At 44.1% G+C, this 17683-nt stretch overlaps 1 protein-coding gene across 2 annotated transcripts in view; it reads left to right on the top strand.

Annotated features, from left to right (window-relative positions):
- Window positions 1-9417: 9417 nt before the first annotated feature.
- CRIM1 (cysteine rich transmembrane BMP regulator 1) overlaps window positions 9418-17683 on the top strand; it is a 945688-nt gene continuing 937422 nt past the window's right edge. Inside the window, exon 1 of one of the 2 annotated variants that reach the window (XM_040350800.1) lies at window positions 9418-10197. In XM_040350800.1, the coding sequence (XP_040206734.1) occupies window positions 9864-10197 (334 nt within the window). In that variant the 5' untranslated portion in view covers window positions 9418-9863. The remainder of the gene's footprint in view (window positions 10198-17683) is intronic. The other variant, XM_040350799.1, reaches the window with a different exon arrangement.

The following is a 17683-nucleotide window of genomic DNA, read 5'->3' as shown; positions in this document are numbered from 1 at the left end:
GACGACGCGGACACGCCCCGCGTAATGTTTACGCGCGGACTTCTGTATGATGGTGTGTACAACCATCGTACAGAAGCCCTCTGGCAGACATGTACGGTGAAAACGGTCCGACGGACCGGTTTCACCGTACATGTTTGTTCGTGTGTACCCGGCCTTACAGTTGTATTTTCCAGCACAAACCCCAGAAACCCTGCTAGGATAGGCTTGCCTTGTAAATCCACAGGGGTTGGCTTAAAGCATCAGCCTAGCCAGCTGTTAGGAAACACTAATGATGATGAGGGCAATGACGAAATGTCCAGACAATTGGTTGACGTTTTCTGTGCCTTTATTTTGGGTCAAACATGACCAACAGTCAACTTGAGGTACATAGAATAGGTTGGTGAAAAGGAGAGAACTTTGCAGATTCAGGCTGTGGATAAAAGAAGCAGTCCTGCCTCCAATGATTAATCTTGCTTCGTCGCCACTCCAGCCGGAGTGGGTATAGTGCACCTGGACAGGTCCCTCTCGCAGGCCTGGCAGCCAGGGTGTCACTCGGAACCACTGAGAAGGAACGAGTCTCTGCCACCGACTCGGCTCTAATAGAATTTAGATTAGTAAAGTGCCTCTGCCACCGGCCCAGTACTCAGAAACATGGATAGTAGAGCGAATCCTCGCAATCAATAGTTTGCCTGAATCTCCCTCAGGTAGACTTCCTATATTTGGGGCCACCGACTGACAGTTTGCAGCATACAACCTGTCAGTGTCCGGTCACCCAGATCCCCGATGGTTCGTCTGAGCCCTATTGGATCACCTGCCTCCGGGTTCACCTCAGACCGACTCCCCACCGAACAGCACAACTCGCTTGGGATCTTCTTAATAAGAGATGGGGGACCCAGTAAGTCACTGGGGCCCCTTGGCAGCATCAGTTGCTCCGGGCCATGCGTAGCATGTGCGCCCCGGCCTGGTAGGCCATATCGCCGGGGGCCCGTGATGTGCGCACACCCTGCCACCGTCTGCCACAAATACCCTCCCCCAGCATGCCCCGCGAGGGAAACACTCCTGTGATTGGCTGCTGGGAAATGGGCACCTCCGCCTGGACCCCTCTGGCGCCACCTGCCATACAGAGATGGAACTACATCTCTGGAGCACAGAATGACCCACAGGACAGTTCAGGGCTGGCAACAGCCGAATTTAGACAAATCAACATGGATGAGAGCAAATAACTCTCTCATCCCACTAAATTTGACATAGCACCTGTACTGAAAAGTACACAGGCGCTGCACATCCTTACAGGCTCAGGCCTTTGTCTGTCCTGACCTGAGCAGTATGTTGCAGACGTGCACCTCTCTCTCTGCTCTCTTCCCACACTGCCCCTCTTTTGGGAGGGTGGGGGCCCTGAGCTCTAACCCTGTCTCTAAGATTAATGCAATACACACCTGTATCATTAGTGTGCCTGCTTCCAAGAAAACCTGCCCAGATGGCCATAATAAACAGTGACACAGGTTCACCCTGCCACATTAGGCTTTTCTAACATAAATAGTACTTTTATTTACATAGACATCCACTTCCCATTGCCACTGAATATAAAAAATAAAAAATAAACAATGATGGAGCATGGGTAGAGTAAACAAAACCCCACATGTGACAATACCACAGTGACCTGTCAACAGGCCCGATCCTTATCATGTGGAGTAGGGAAACACCTATGTATATGCAAATACTGACTTCTGGCAAACTGGTATTTGCATTGCAACTCCAGTGGTGCTGCTAGGGGATGCCTGGAAAAATAAGGGTACAATCTGTGTAGTTAGGGTAACACTAATGCTATTATTTCAGAGTACAGGTGTATTGTAAATGGTCAGGCCATTTTATATATTACGGAGAAAAGACAAAACAGACTACTGCTGCTACAGCTAACCAGTGATTCCATGGTCAAAGAAAGAATATGACCCTCAGTTTAAATGAGCTAAATCCATGCCAGGTACATAAAAAAAAAAAAAGGTGATACATTTTTTTCAGTTTGTTTTACTTTTAAAGCAGCCACAGCCTGAGTAAAAAAGCAGGTCCCCTGCCTGCAAGCTACAGAGTGGGACCCTTGCTTTTCTTGGTAAAGCAGTGGTTTTATTGCAGAGGTCTGACATGCTCCATACTAAGCCAGACCTAGCTTTGCATTTACCAAAGTATACAGTGAGGGGGGAAAAGTATTTGATCCCCCTCTGATTTGTACGTTTGCTCACTGACAAAGAAATGATCAGTCTATAATTTTAATGGTAGGTTTATTTTAACAGTGAGAGACAGAACAACAACAAAAATATCCAGAAAAACTTTATAAGTTCATTTGAATTTTAATGAGTGAAAATAGGTATTTGATCCCCTATCAATCAGCAAGATTTCTGCCTCCCAGGTGTCTTCTATACAGGTAACATATATTACCTGTAAAATATGACACCTGTCCACAGAAGCAATCAGTCAGATTCCAATCTCTCCACCATGGCCAAGACCAAAGAGCTGTCCGAGGATATCGGGGACAAGATTGTAGACCTACACAAGGTTGGAATGGGCTACAAGACCATGGTCAAGCAGCTTGGTGACAGGGAGACAACAGTTGGCGTGATTATTCGCAAATGGAAGAAACACAAAATAACTATTCAAAAACTGTTGCTGCTGACTTTTAATAAACGGATACTCATTTGTGCAGGGATCCAGAGCTGTCTGCACCTGAGACGTTTCTTCACCAGTCTTCGGTTCCCAGAATCTCAACAGTGGGCTGCCCACTGTGCATGCACGAGCTACGCTGTGATTTGTGAATGGTCCTGTAGTCTTTTGGGACATGTGATTTGTCCCAGAAGACTGCAGGCAGAGAGATAGGAAGGAGAACTTCCGTTCAGGTCACCTAGGCAGGTACCCTTCAAAACCAGGTACTAGTTCTCCTCCCCCCCCAAAAGAAATATGTGCCAAATATGTAAAGGGGGGGTTAGGAGAAAGAACTTACGTTAAACGTTAAAGCAGACCTCCACCTTTTCCACCCACTTTCCATCCGTTTACTCCAACCCCCTCCTCTTAATTCTTTTCCTCCCTAGGTAAGAACCCTTCCTGCACATCTGGGATTCTCGCATAGGCAAGAATGATGTCCCCAGTTGCCTGCAGCTTCCTGGGATGCACGCTTTTTGCGAGCTGTTGTTAATGTTACTTTTTGCCCTTGATGCAAGTCTCTCCTTACACCGGGATGCTCCCTAACCCTGTGCTTAGCATGTAGTTGTGCACACATATCTATGGCACTAACACATGGTGGTCTGTTGACCTGAGCTCCTAGATACCCATCTTTCCCCCTGGGTTCAATGATGTTTATGGCTTTCCTTGCATAATCCTGTACCATTCAGTGCCACTTTTTAACTGATTTTTCATTTTCTAATTTCACCTTGATGTCTCAGGAGGAAGCGTGTGGCCCCTACCTCTTAATAACATGTCAGAATTAATCATGTCAGCATTTTAGCAATTTCCATTAATTGCTTTCATTATAGGAGAGAGCTGATACTATGTGATATGTGTGCTATATTGTCTATTATATGCCAATTATATTTGGGGGGGGGGGGGGGGCATTTCACACAAGGTAATATATGCATGCAAATTTTATCATTTCAATACGCACCTTGATTAGGGTGCTTTTTTATAATAAACAACTTGTTTTAGCCAACGACATATTAAAAGAATTTGATTTTATACATGGGTTGTTCTTGTATTTATTCCTGGAAGGTAAAGCACCTTGAAAGTCCTGCATCTTTTTGTGTTGGGTCCCTTTCATACATGCCTTCAGTTTGTTCCATCAGTTCAGTCACGTTTTTTCCAAAGAAAAAACGGATCAGTTGACACCAGTTTTTCCATCAGTTCCTTCCTACCACTTGAGTGAAATTTGTGATTTACATAAGAGCTAAACGATTCTGGATTAAATGAGAATAACAATTTTTTTGCTTAGAATAAAGATCCTGATTCTCACGGCGTAACATTATCTTTAACCACTTCCATACAGGGCACTTATACACCTTTCCGCCCAGACCAATTTTTAGCTTTCAGCGCTGTTGCACTTTGAATGACAATTGCGCGGTGATGCTACACTGTACCCAAACTAAATTTTTATCATTTTGTACCCACAAATAGAGCCTTCTTTTGGTGGTATTTGATCACCTATGGGATATTTATTTTCTGCAAAAAAAGATAAAAAATGACCGAAAATCTTGAAAATAAACGTTTTTTTTTGTTTCTGTTATAAAAACATTGTAAAAAAGTAAGTTTTCTCCTTCACTGATGGTACTGCACTGACGGGCACTGATAAGGCGGCACTGATGGGCACCGATGAGGTGGCACTGATGTGGTGGCATTGATGGGCACTAATATGCGGCACTGATGGGCTTGGATAGGCGGCATGGATAGGCGGCACGGCTGGGCACAAATAGGCGGCACGGATGGGCACTGATAGGCGGCATGGATGGGCACTATTGTATGTGTTGTACTAATGGATGCCAATCAGTGCCAAAAAATGCCTGCCAATCAGTGATGCCCATTGTGGGCACTGATTGGCATCCATTTTTTGTGTCCTCCTCATCCCTGGTGGTCTAGGGTGGCATCTTTTTTTTTTTATCCCTGGTGGTCTATATGGCCATCCCTGGTGGTCCAGTGGGCATTCTCGGGGGGGGGGGGCTGTGCTGCTAATCGATCAGCACAAACCCCCCCCTGTCACAGGAGCAGCCGATCGGCTTTCCTCTACTCGCGTCTGACAGACGCGAGTGAGGAAAAGCCGATTACCAGCTTTTCCTATTTACATTGTGATCAGCCGTGATTGGAAACGGCTGATCACGTGGTAAAGAGTCTCCGTGAGAGACTCTTTACCTTGATCGGTGTTGCGGGGTGTCAGACTGACACCCTGCAACAACGATCGCCGCGATGCGCACCCCCTCAGAATCCTGAGGACGTCATATGACGTCCAGTCAGGATTCTACAACCACTTTGCCAACGTCAATATGTCATTGGCGGGTGGCAAGTGGCTATCATTATTTAAAAAAAAAATTGGGCTAACTTTCCTGTTTAGTTTTTTTTAATTCATTGAAGTGTATTTTTTCCCCCAAAAATTGCGTTTGAAAGACCGATGCGCAAATACAGTGTGACATAAAATATTGCAACAATCGCCATTTTATTCTCTAGGGTCTCTAATAAATATATAATAATGTTTTGGGGTTCTGAGTAATTTTCTAGCAAAAAATATAGATTTTTAACTTGTAAGCAAAAAGTGTCAGAAAAAGATTTAGTCTTTAAGTGGTTAAACTGTCCTCATTCACAGACCAAAGTTTATTTATTTATTTGATCTAAAAGAACCGAAAAATGCAATGGGGGTTATTTACTAAAGACAAATCCACTTTGTAATACAAGTGCATTTGAAATTGCACTGAAAGTAAACTTGGAAGTGCAGTCGCTGTAGATCCAAGGGGGACATGCAAGGAAAAAAAAAAAAAAGCATTTTAGCTTGCACATGATTAGATGATAAACTCAGCAGAGCTTCCCCCTCATTTCAAATATACCCCTCAGACTTACAGCGACTGCACTTCCAAGTGCACTTTCAAGTGCACTTTGCACTTGTAGTTTACACTTGTAGTGCAAAGTGGATTTGCCTTTGGCACTGAACACACACTGTGGCGTCAGTGCCGGTGCAGCTGCAACATCTCAATTTACGTTAAAGTTGGACCGAACACCCCTTCGGTTCAGTTCTCAAAAAATCTCAAACATCGCAAAAGTTTGCATCCGAACCCTATTAAAGTCTATGGGACCTGAACTTAAAGTGAAACATTAAAAATGTAAAATTACTTTAACCACTTCAGACTCGTGCTATTGACAAAAGACGTCAACAGCGCGGCTCTCAAGTGCCGGGTGGACGTCTTTGGACGTCTTTTTAAAAGCATAACCTGCGCACGCCACTGGGTGGTGCGCAGCGGGTAAACACTGTCCCGGCGCATCGCTGAAGAGCCGATGCGTGTACCTGGTGGCCGCGATGTCCGCCGGGTACACACGATCGGCGCTGACAGCAGGGACTTGGAGCTCTGTGTGTAAACACAGAGCTCCACGTGCTGTCAGAGGAGAGGAGACCGATCTGTGTCCCTTGTACATAGGGAAACAGCATCGGCTACCTCCCCCAGTCAGCCACCTCCCCCCACACAGTTAGAACACACCCAGGGAATACATTTAACCCCTTCCTCACCCCCTCACATTTATACAGTAATTAGTGCATTTTTATAGCACTGATCGCTGTATAAATGTGAATGGTCCCAAATTTGTGTCAAAAGTGTCCGATATGTCCGCCGCAATATCGCAGTCCCAATAAAAATCGCAGATCGCCGCCATTACTAGTAAAAAAAAAAAATTCTGTCCCCTATTTTGTAGGCGCTATAACTTTTGCGCAAACCAGTCACTTATTGCGATTTTTTTTTTTTTTACAAAAATACGTCGAAAAATACGTATCGGCCTTAACTGAGAAAAAAAAATAGTTTTTAAAAAAAAAAAATGGGATATTTATAATAGCAACAAGTAAAAAATAAATATATTTTTTTTAAATTGTCGCTCTTTTTTTGTTTATAGCTCAAAAAATAAAAACCGCAGAGGTGATCAAATACCACCAAAATAAAGCTCTATTTGTGGGGAAAAAAGGACTTCAATTTTGTTTGGGAGCCACGTCGCACGACCGCGCAAATGTCAGTTAAAGCGACGCAGTGCCGGAAGCTGAAATTTCGCCTGGGCACGAATGGGGGTTTATGTGCCCAGTAAGCAAGTGGTTAAATATAGTGCCATGGGGGTCCCTTAGTCTGCCAGTAAAGTGGTGCATGTGCACCGTGTATAGACACCTTTTTGTAGTACTGTGTATGGAACCTGCTTCAGCAAAACTGACATTTATAAAGAAAAAATAAATAACATTTCAATTGCTGACAATATAATACAATTGCTGGCAATAGAAAATGTTAAAAAGAAAGGCATGGGCCCCCCCAATCTATATCAGACCCTTATCCAAGCATAAAGCCTGGCAGACTAGGAAAAGGGTGAGAGACGAACGAACGCCCCTCTCCTGAACCATACCAGGCCACATGCTATAAAAATGGCCCCCCACCCCAAAGCACCCTGTCCCAATGTTGATGGGGACAGGGGCCTCTTCCAGACAACCCTGAGCTGTGGTTGTGGGGGACAAGGGCAGGGGGCTTATCAGAATCTGGAAGCCCCCCTTTAACAAGGGGGCACTAACATCCCAACTCCCCCCTAAACTGCCAACTGCAGGCTCCACCATTTGACAGTTCTTATAAAGGTAAGAGTGGGAGCCAGGGCTCAAGTCCTGCGGGAACGGAGTCCCTGCACTTTTTTCACAGCAGGAACGCAGTTCCCTTTGCAGGACTAGAGCTGCCGAGCCGCCCAAGACAATCCTTCACTAAGCGGCCAGAGTGGGTGAAGTGCCCCCGGACAGACTCCTGCCACAAGCCTGGCAGCCGAAGTGTACCTTTAGATTGCTGGGAGGAACAGACCTCTGCCACAGGCCTAGTACTTTAAGTGAACTGAACGGATTGAGCGAATCCTCACAGTAGATTAGGTAAAAAATGTCAGGTCGCCATCTATGCATTTATTCATTTTAATTTTTTTTTTCATATATAGCCTCCTCTGTTACCTGGAATTATTATTCCAGTAGTGGGATATTTTTTGGGGACATTAGGAACATTGTGGCTCCTTCTTTCTAAATAGGCACTAATTCTGTGCCTCAATTTAAATAAATAATATAAAAAATAGAAGATAAATGATAGTGGAGCTTTCCAACAGGTTCTGCCCTTGACACATACCGCTGCATCATTTCAGGTTTGGTTTTTGTTCATTATGTCATTTTTTGAAGAAAGGTTTTTTTGGAGCATATATATTGCTTCCTTTTTTCTTTCTTTTTATATAGACATTACAATGACTATATACGTTTAATAATGACATGCAAACCAGAAATGCGCAGCAACATAGTGCATGGTATCATAACCACACATATACCATTTTAATTAAAACGTCGTAATTTTATACATATCAATTTTGTTTGTTTTTAGACATACAAAAGGCTGCAGGCTTCAGAATTTCCACATTCTTTATCTATTGCCTATTTCACCCTATAGCCACATATGTCTACTTCACAACCTTTTTATAATGTCACACAAAATGTATTATTATTTGTTGTTGTTCATTCATCCTTTTCACTGGTTATGACATATATATGTTTCTCACACATGGGGTCTCTCCTCTTTTTTTTCTTTCTCTTGTCCTGTCCTATACCAGGGGTGGACTGACAATCCATGGGGCCCCCGGACAATAGAAGATTATGGGGCCCCCGGCAATAGAAGATTATGGGGCCCCGTGCTTACAGATGGCCACCACGCCAGGAGGCAGTGCAGAGGCAGGGCAGCTAAAATCTCAAGATTTTCACATCAAAAGATGTCGGTTTAAGACATAGCAGGGACAGATGTAAAAAAAACACAGATTGTTACATACTGTCCCTGGTTTTACTGAGCCTGGTAACCCTGATGGGGCCCCCTAGTGGCATGGGGCCCTCGGGCAGTGCCCGAAAGTCCCAATGGTCAGTCCGCCCCTGTCCTATACCACCCCACTACACCAACCTGCCACTATACCACTCTATACTACCCTAACCTGCCACTATACTATCATTTACAGGGGCTGGTTTGGGGTGCGCCCCATGCCCTGCCTGCTTGGTGCTGGGCAGCCTAGACGGTGTCACCCCCCCCTCTATGTTTTACTGCACCGGGTGACACCAACCCTAGTGACGCCACTGGACCCCGATTGTATGACATGGGAGCGCGCCTGCAAGGGAGAGAGCTTCACAGAGGGGGTTATCTATTGCGGAGAGGGACAGCGACGGACCCCAGAACAGGATGGTCGGGGCTACTCTGTGTAAAACGAACTGCACAGTAGAGGTAAGTATGACATGTTTGTTATTTTACCTTTAATATCACTTTAAATGGACTGTAGTGCAAAATGCGCTAAAAAGGCATAGGTGTGAATGAAGCCTCAGGGAGCAAACGGGAGAAGTTTATTATAAGAATTCCCATAGACTTGTATGATGTGCGCTGTATCCATGTCAGTCACTGACAATCCCTCTATAAACCTATGGGAAGCGTTCTAGCCTTCCCAGTCATTCTCCTGCCAGTCACACCATCCTCCATCTACGTGTGTGACCCATTTGTGGGTTCCGGCTGACGCACACGCAGTACGGGGATCCATCCGACCAGCCACGGAACTGCAAAGAGCCCTGAACTTGTCCAAGCTTTACCTTCCTTCCATAGGTGGGGGTGGGGAAGGAGAAAGGTGGGCGGGGTGAGACGACGGCGAGCGTTCCAATGGGAAAGTGGAAGCTAGCTGGGGGGGCGTGAACTTGTGTGGTGACGTCTCGGGCGAGGGGGAGGAGGAAGCGTGAGCCAGCTAAGGGTGCGTTTTCTCCAAGAGCGATAAACAAGAGAGAGGAGAAAAGTAAAAAGACTGAGGCGAGAGGAGAAGAAAAGACGGAGCGTACTGAGGGGAGGCAGCCCGCCCCCTAACGCCGCTCTTCCTCTTCATTTCCTACAAGGATAAGCCGCGGCTGAGGGGAGAAAGTTTGTGGAGAAGTTGCTTGGAGAAGTCGCAGGAAAGTTTCCATGTCCGTACGGTGTCATTGCGTCAGTTCTCCTCAGCCCCTCACCATGCTGCTCCGTTCCCCGGTGTGAGGGAAAGTTCGGGAGAGAGGAAGGAAGGAGACGGCTGTGTGGCGTACTTGGCCAGCTCGGGATATAAAAGGCGGAGGAGGTCTGTCCGTGTATAGAGAAGGGAACACGGAAAGGATGTACCTGGAGGAGGAGGAGGGCGGCCGGGGGCTGCTGCGGCGGCGGCGGCTGTGCCACTTGCTTTTCGTGCTTCTGACGTTGCTGCCGGTGTCCAGCCGGGCTCTGGTGTGTTTACCGTGCGACGAGTCCAAGTGCGAGGAGCCCAAGAACTGCCCGGGGAGTATCGTGCTGGGGATCTGCGGCTGCTGCTTCATGTGCGCCCGGCAGAAGAACGAGAGCTGCGGGGGAGTCTACGGGCTGCATGGAGCATGCGACAGGGGACTGCGCTGTGTGATCCGCCCCCCGCTCAATGGCGACTCCATCACCGAGTACGAAGTGGGGGTCTGCGAAGGTAGGCTCCCGCAACTTTTCCCACCACAACTGTCAAAAGCTGTCACTAGATCTGACACCCAAAACCGCGCGATCACAGTGTTTATTACAGACACCCCCCCCCCCCCAAAAAAGAGAGTGATCGGTGGTTATTGTGTGTAGATGAAGACATCAGGAGGTGTGACATCATTAATTCCAGCATGATTAGCTCCCATTGCCAGCTGGCTGCATGCTTTCATTCGTATCATTGGATCCTTACAGGCTTTTTATTGTGTTGGAAGAGCTTAGGGGAGAAAAGGCAATGCCAGTAGGCATAAGTACACAGCGATTATAATTAATCAGGGTGGACTGTTACTAGAATTGTTTAGAAGTGTGCGCACTCGGGGACCGTGTCCACTTAATAATTGGGTGGTTTGCTGCTGTCTAGATTGCTTTGCTGGATGAGGAGGGATTCTGCCAAATCTCTTGCAGTGGAGTGTGCTGGCTGATTTAGAGGCTACACCAGCCCTCCTGGATCCCAGTGTGCACATATAGGATGCTTCTCGGTTACTCATTATGTTTGAGTACCAAAGGAATTGTCTTGGTCATAGGATGCTTCTCGGTACTCCTCATGATGTTTTAGCACCAAAGCAATTCACTTGGGTATAGGATGCTTCTCGGCACTCCTCATCACGTTTGAGCACTAAAGTTATTGTCCTGGTTTTAGATGCTTCTCGGTGTTCCTGGTCCTATTGTTAGTCCTCAAGCAATTGCCTTGGTTATAGGATGCTCCGGGGTGCTCCTGATCATTGTTTTACCGCCAAATCAATTGACTTGGCCAAACGATGCTACTTGGTGCTCCCCTTTATCAGCTTGTTTTAGAACCAAATCAATTGACTTGGTTATAGGGTGCTCCTGATCAGCTTGTTTTATCAGCCAAGCAATTGCCTTGGTTATAAGATGCCTCTTGATCACATTGTTTTAGCACCAAATCAATTCACTTAGATAAAGGATGGTTCTCGGTACTCCTCATCACGCCGTTTAAGCCCCAAAGGAATTGTTTTGGCTGATCTGTGTTCTTGATCACCTTGTCTTGGCACCCAAGTAATTGCCTTGGTTATAGGATGCTTCTTGGTGCTCCTCATCAAGCCAATTGACTTGGGTATAGTATGCTTCTTGGTGCTCCTTTTTATCAGGTTATTTTATAACAAAATCCATAGACTTGCTTTATAGGGTAATCCTGATCATGGTATTTAGCACCCAAGCAATTGCCTTGGTTATAGGATGCTCCTCGGTGCTCCTGATAACATTTGTTTTAGCACCTAGGGAATTGACTTGATCAGTAAAGACACCCTTGAATTCTGTAAACATGGGTTTCCACCTCCTTTTGGTCAGGGGTGAATGGTAAAAAATATTCTCATATAGATACAGGATGCTGTAGCCAGACATAGTGCAGAAAGAACATGTTCCATGTGTAGAATGTTTAGGGAATCTGGAAGAGCGAGTGCTGGGAGAGTTTTATGTGGATAATGAAAGCGGAGTCATGTGTGACTTATTAAAAAGCAGAGTACGTCAGCCCACGAGAGATGGGCTTGCGGCTGGTAGTGTAGGAATTAAGCGAAGTGATGCAGTGGATCCCAAGAGGATGCTTGATCGTTTTCAAAAGTAGGCTTAGGCAGGAAGGCATGCACACACATTCCATGAAAGACAAGGTAGATTTATCCTGTAGGTCAGGCTTTTGATTGCTTTGCTCCTGTGTATAAAGGCGTTTTGGAGATTCCACTATAATTTATTTATCTTGCTTGTTTTGAATGTTCAAATACTACATTAAGTAGCAGCTACAGTTTGGAAAGCACCTAAAACATAAAAAAAAGGCTTGGACAGAATAGTCAGTACAGGTTCTGCTGCCATTCAATGACTTTCCTGTATCCATTGCGTTAATGCAACAGGTTGAACAGAGTACCACAGCTGCTAAAATACCAACCCCGTCCTATTGCTCTGCTTGACGGCTGCCTCTGTAGATTACAAAGGATACATGATCCAACCCAATTTTTTGTCAAGGTGTTTTATTTATTTTTTGTCTGTAGCTTCCAGTCATTTTTTCCACTTGTGGATTCAGGAGACAATTATAACTATTCTGCACTGGAAATTAATATTTATGTTGTAGTAGTAACATGAATGTAATAAGTGTAGTGTTTAGTAAAACCATACTCCAGAGCAAACTGAGCCACAATAAGATCATGTGACTAAGAAGTCTGCAAAACTCTCCAAAAAATTCTAGGTTAGATGTTTAATGTTTAAGTCTCTGAAAAATTCACTGTGGTTCATATCTCCAGTTCTGGTACATTTAATAAGGCACAAAGCAAAATGCAGTAACCAATAAACAATCATCTGCAATTATCTTTGCTCTAAATCGATGAAAGGTTAAATATTATCGGTTGCTATGGCAACTGCACTTTGCACCTAAACATTGCTTCTTTCATCCCAATGATAAAGAAGCTCACATGGATCTACATGTGAAGGTTTTTTGATTTGTCCTTCAATCTAAATATATATTTTTTTTCTGTTTCATGCAATCGTTTCAGGTATCCATTTGGTCAAATTACATGGTTAATGTAAAAGGCACATGCTATGGATAAAACCATTTGAAATAGAACTACTAAAGTATTTGGGTGAAAATGTATTTCAGTTAATGGCATATGCTTGTCTCCATGCAAAAACTGACAGATTAGCCCTTCCTGAAGAAAAGAGGAATTGTGCTTGATGCTATCTATCTAAAGTGATTCCGTTTCAAGGCCTCCGTGTCTTGTATTTTAGGTAGCAAAAGGTCTCCGGAGGCTTTTCTAAGTCACCAGCAGATGTTTAATGCTGATTTTTCCCTGCCGCCTTCCTTGCTCTTTTATCAGACTAAAGTCCATTGCACTGTGCTGAGGACTGAACAAGATACATCCTAAATATCATTTACTGCTGCAGAAAACATTCACTTAACCCCTGAGAAAACAGCAGGGATGGTATACGTTGTTCCTCTCTCATTTATAATCGCTACTTTGGGTTTAGTGACACTTCATCGTGAAATACATTTAGAAAAATAGCAAATTCTATCTTTAATTAAAATAATTTTAAAATGCCTTCATTTGTAGTCATCATTCTCTTCTAATAAGTGTTGGACAGCACATTCTATAAAGTTAAAATCGGTTCTGCTCCAACTTTCTTAGAGGATGGTTACATTTGTTCTACATAGTTCCACCATAAGTGCGGATGTAGACAGCCTCCTTGACACTCTCCCAACATGTGCCTGTGCTAGAATGAACAAGCATATTTAAACCTCCTGTTGATAAAATCATCACCCACATATCCCAATCAGGCTTCAGCCAGATGGGGACCAGGACACAAGGCACCTATAGGCACCTATAGGAGGTACTGGGCAGAATGAGTGAGATATGTGTACAGAACATTAAATACTGTGATTTGTAGTGTTACATGTGATATATATCTATATCTATCTATATATATATATATATATATATATATATATATATATATATATATATATATATAAAAATCTAACCACTGTTGGCGGGGGGGCTATGCAGACAGAACATTAAAGCGGGAGTTCACCCAAAAAAAAAATTCTAACATTACATTTAGCCGAGTTGTGATAATGACATTATGCTGACCTTTTTAATTTTATTGCTGTACATACCGTTTTTTCCCATATTTTCACCGCGGTTTCCGGCTATGTAATCTGCAGGACTGGGTATTCCTATTCACATGCTAATTGACATGCTTCCGACCGGCGCATACAGCGCGTAACGAGTTGCCGAAAGAAGCTGAATGTCGGTGCGCAGGCGCCGTATAGAGCCGACTCGCAGTCTGGCTTCTTTCGGCAACTTGTGACGTGCTGTATGCGCCGGTCGGAAGCATGTCAATCAATTAGCATGTGAATAGGAACGCCCAGTCCCGCAGATTACATACCCGGAAGCCGCGGTGAAAATATGGATAAAATGTTATGTACAGCAATAAAATTAAAAAGGTCAGCATAATGTCATTATCACAACTCGGCTCAATGTAATGTTAGATTTTATTTTTTATTTTTTTGGGGGTGAACTCCCGCTTTATTAAAAACAAGTAAGAAAAGTGAAGGGGGGTGTATGCAGAAGAACTGTGAGACTGTTAATTGTATTTAGTACTGTATATTGGAGTAAGAGATTATTTTAAGATTGAGTGTTTAGTGACACTTTAGGTATGACAAACTGCATGTTTATCATGCTTTTCAGATAAACTGATATCGGATTCTTTAATCCTACTAATTTGTCAATTTTAAAACCAAAAGTTAACCACAGTCCGTAAAGGCAGAGTTTGCAGATCTGAAATAGCTGAACTAATCTGATAATGTGCTAGGCACAAAACTCTGATCAAGTGCACATTCAAAAGCCCCCTTAGAGTAAAGATTTGCATTGCTTGTGGGGAGATATCCCAACATGTAGACTATCTCTTTGTAGCATACAAAGATACTTCTACTCTGAGATGCTCACTATTGGTTTTTGAGTAACCTGATAATCAAAGCAGTGCTCAAAACGAGTCTGGTTTAATTTGGACATTTTTGTTACTGAATTTTGAGTACGTGCCAGAGATTGTGACTATAGGAAACTGTTGGTGAGGTTTCTTCACCTGCATCGTCGGGCTTCTGAATACATGCCCTAGCCTTTATATGGGGTTTTAATTTTAACAATATTGTGTGTGTGTGTGTGTGTGTGTGTGTGTGTGTGTGTGTGTGTATATATGTGGGTATTTTTATTTTTTTGTAATAGAAAATGTAGCAGAAGTTAAATGTATGTTTGTAAGAGGTGATACCAGAAACTATTGTAGTGAAATTTCTAGAAGCCAGTTTGGGCGACTTCTATCATAGTGGCATAATAGAAAAAGGTCTGCTGATCAGCCAATGGCTGAGAGCACTGACTTTAGTGTTGTGGGTGTTCCCCTTTCAGAATACAATGGTGCACAGCAGGGGAGATCAATATACTAATGTCAGATGAGTGAGAAACTTATATAGCGAAACACATGCAAACTGAATCGCCTCTGGGTGCTTAATATCCTTTCCCTACTGTACTTTTGCCCTCATAAAAGATGGGTTTTGATTTTTTTTTTTTTTCCTGAAGGCCAGGTGATTCACCTCCAACCGAATGCTGGTTGGTTGAGCTTTCTATAGTCTAGGTCCTTGGATTCCAAATCTTCGTTCTCCTTTGGACTTGTATCTGGGTTTGGGTATCTGGAGTAGATTTTGGTTGGTGAATCGCAGAACGCGATTGGGGTTGTGACATTTTGATTTTTTGCATAGATATTGGGGGGCATTTCCTTGAACACACTTATGTGTCAGACAGTGCTTCTAAAAGTGATTGTCTTTTTACTGGCAACCAATGAAGGGATCTCTGTGAAGGTGAGATTGATTCCCATGGTTTTTTCCCAGTCACGAGTCAAGCGGCCGTGTTTTGAACGACTTGCAGACAAGTGATTTGGTATTTTGGGAGTCCGAGGTAGAGGGCATTTGCATAGTCGAGTCTGAAGTTGATAATTGTACCCACCACGAGTGCTATGTCTTTCGGGATAAAGGGAATGAGTCTACGTAGTAAGTGCAGCAGATGGTGGGATCCGCTGACTACTGTCCCTATTTGTGCATTCATTGTCATGTGGGTGTCAAAAATGATTCAGAGACTTTTGACTTTGGTGCTAGGGGTAATGGTTTGTCCCAGAATGGGTGGCGGTGTCCATATTGGTGCGGGAAGTCTCTTTCGGTTGGCGTGAAACAGGAGAAGTTCTGTTTTTGAGCCGTTGAGTTTAAGGTAACTCTCAGTCATCCAATTTTCTATCAAAGTAAGGCATTTCTCTAGTCCGAGATAATGATCCTTGTTATTGCAGATGCGAAAATATAGTTGCGCGTAATCCGCATAGGAGTGGTAGAGTAACTTCTGGTTACTGATGATTTCAAAAAGAGGGCGGAGATAGATATTGAATAGTACGGGCGAGAAGAGGGATGCCTGAGGGACTTCGCATGACACCGTGCGTTTTTCAGAAGTGAAAGGACCCAGTTTCACTATTTGAGATCAGTTTTCCAAGAAGGAGAACCAGGGTAAATCCGAGACACTAGCTACTTTTCAGCTAGGCGAGTCAGCAATAATTTGTGGTTTACAGATAGTTGGTACAGCGGCTTCTCCTGAGCTGTGTGTGTAAAATGTAATTGGTGGCATGTAGTTTTAGTGTCTAATATGATGTATAGCTAAAAGTGCCCAAATGTATTCATAAGGCCCACCATTAATAATAAAAGTTGACCGAGAAATACCTGGTTGCAGGTTTATGGACCACACAAACGTCTTTTTTTTTTTTTTTTTAGACACTTTTGTACACCAGACCCAACTTTTTTTTTTTTTCCTTTCGTTGCATCGAAAACCTCTTTACCTCGTTAATTTTTCTGTTTTGCTGCTCCATACTCAACACTGTACTACCGATCTTTACTCAGCTGCATGCAATGTCCCATAGACAACAATGAATCTCATTTCAGATCAGTACAACACTCAGCATTTTTTTACTCCCATGTGCAACTGGCCTAAATGTATACTGTTTGATTTTGTTTCCTTCTGCTTTCATTAGTCCAAAGCTTATTGTAAGCAGGGCTCAAAATTTCAAGTCCTGAGCTACTAGCCTGGCCTTAAGAGTTGCTCGCCACCAGTTGCCCCACCCAACCCCTGCCCTGGATAGCTGGCCGGATCATACAGAGCAGGGATCTCCCGCTGTGACACAGGATGGATTTAAATTGCCCGGCGGCTGCTGTCAAATTATGTTCTGCCTCCTAGACCGGCTCCTATGATAGACGTCGCACTTTTTCAATTTCCTGGCAGTGATGCCAGTGTGCTATCTATCATAGGAGGAGGTCCAATCCAAGCTCTGTGTGATCTGGCGGGACTCGTTCGCCTCCACCCCCACACCATTTGGGGCAACCCCACACTTGTCCTTTTAGGTTTTTTTTTTTTTCCCACTCTCCAAATGCGAGTGGAAATTTTGAGGGCTGCCGTATGCATACAAAAAAATATGATTTTAGCATGGATCAACCAATCAGAAGGGCAATAATCTTATATCCATAAACACTGTGATTAGCAAGTACTTGCTTTATTGACAGGTGACAGACTTGCCCTCACGCATCCATCCAGCCGACACCCTCATCTCAGGAGCCACTTTTCCCTAAAGTGGAGGTTCACCCAAAAAATAAATTTTAACATTACATTCAGCTGAGTTGTCCTAATGACAATCGGCTTTTTTTTTTTTTTTTTTTTTTTCCGTACATACCGACTTTCACCGCCGCTTCCGGGTAAGTCTTCTGCGGGACTGGGCGTTCCTATCTGATTGGCTTCTGACCGTCGCATACTGCGCGTCACGAGTTGCCGAACGTCGGTGCGCAGGCGCTGTATAGAGCCGCACCGACGTTCGGCTTCTTTCGGCAACTCGTGACGCGCTGTATGCGACGGCCAGAAGCCTGT

This window comes from Rana temporaria, chromosome 4 (genome assembly GCF_905171775.1).
Source record: "Rana temporaria chromosome 4, aRanTem1.1, whole genome shotgun sequence".
Taxonomy (NCBI): Eukaryota; Metazoa; Chordata; class Amphibia; order Anura; family Ranidae; genus Rana; species Rana temporaria.
Note: the sequence above shows the minus strand (reverse complement) of the source record. Positions and strands in the feature narration are given on the sequence as shown.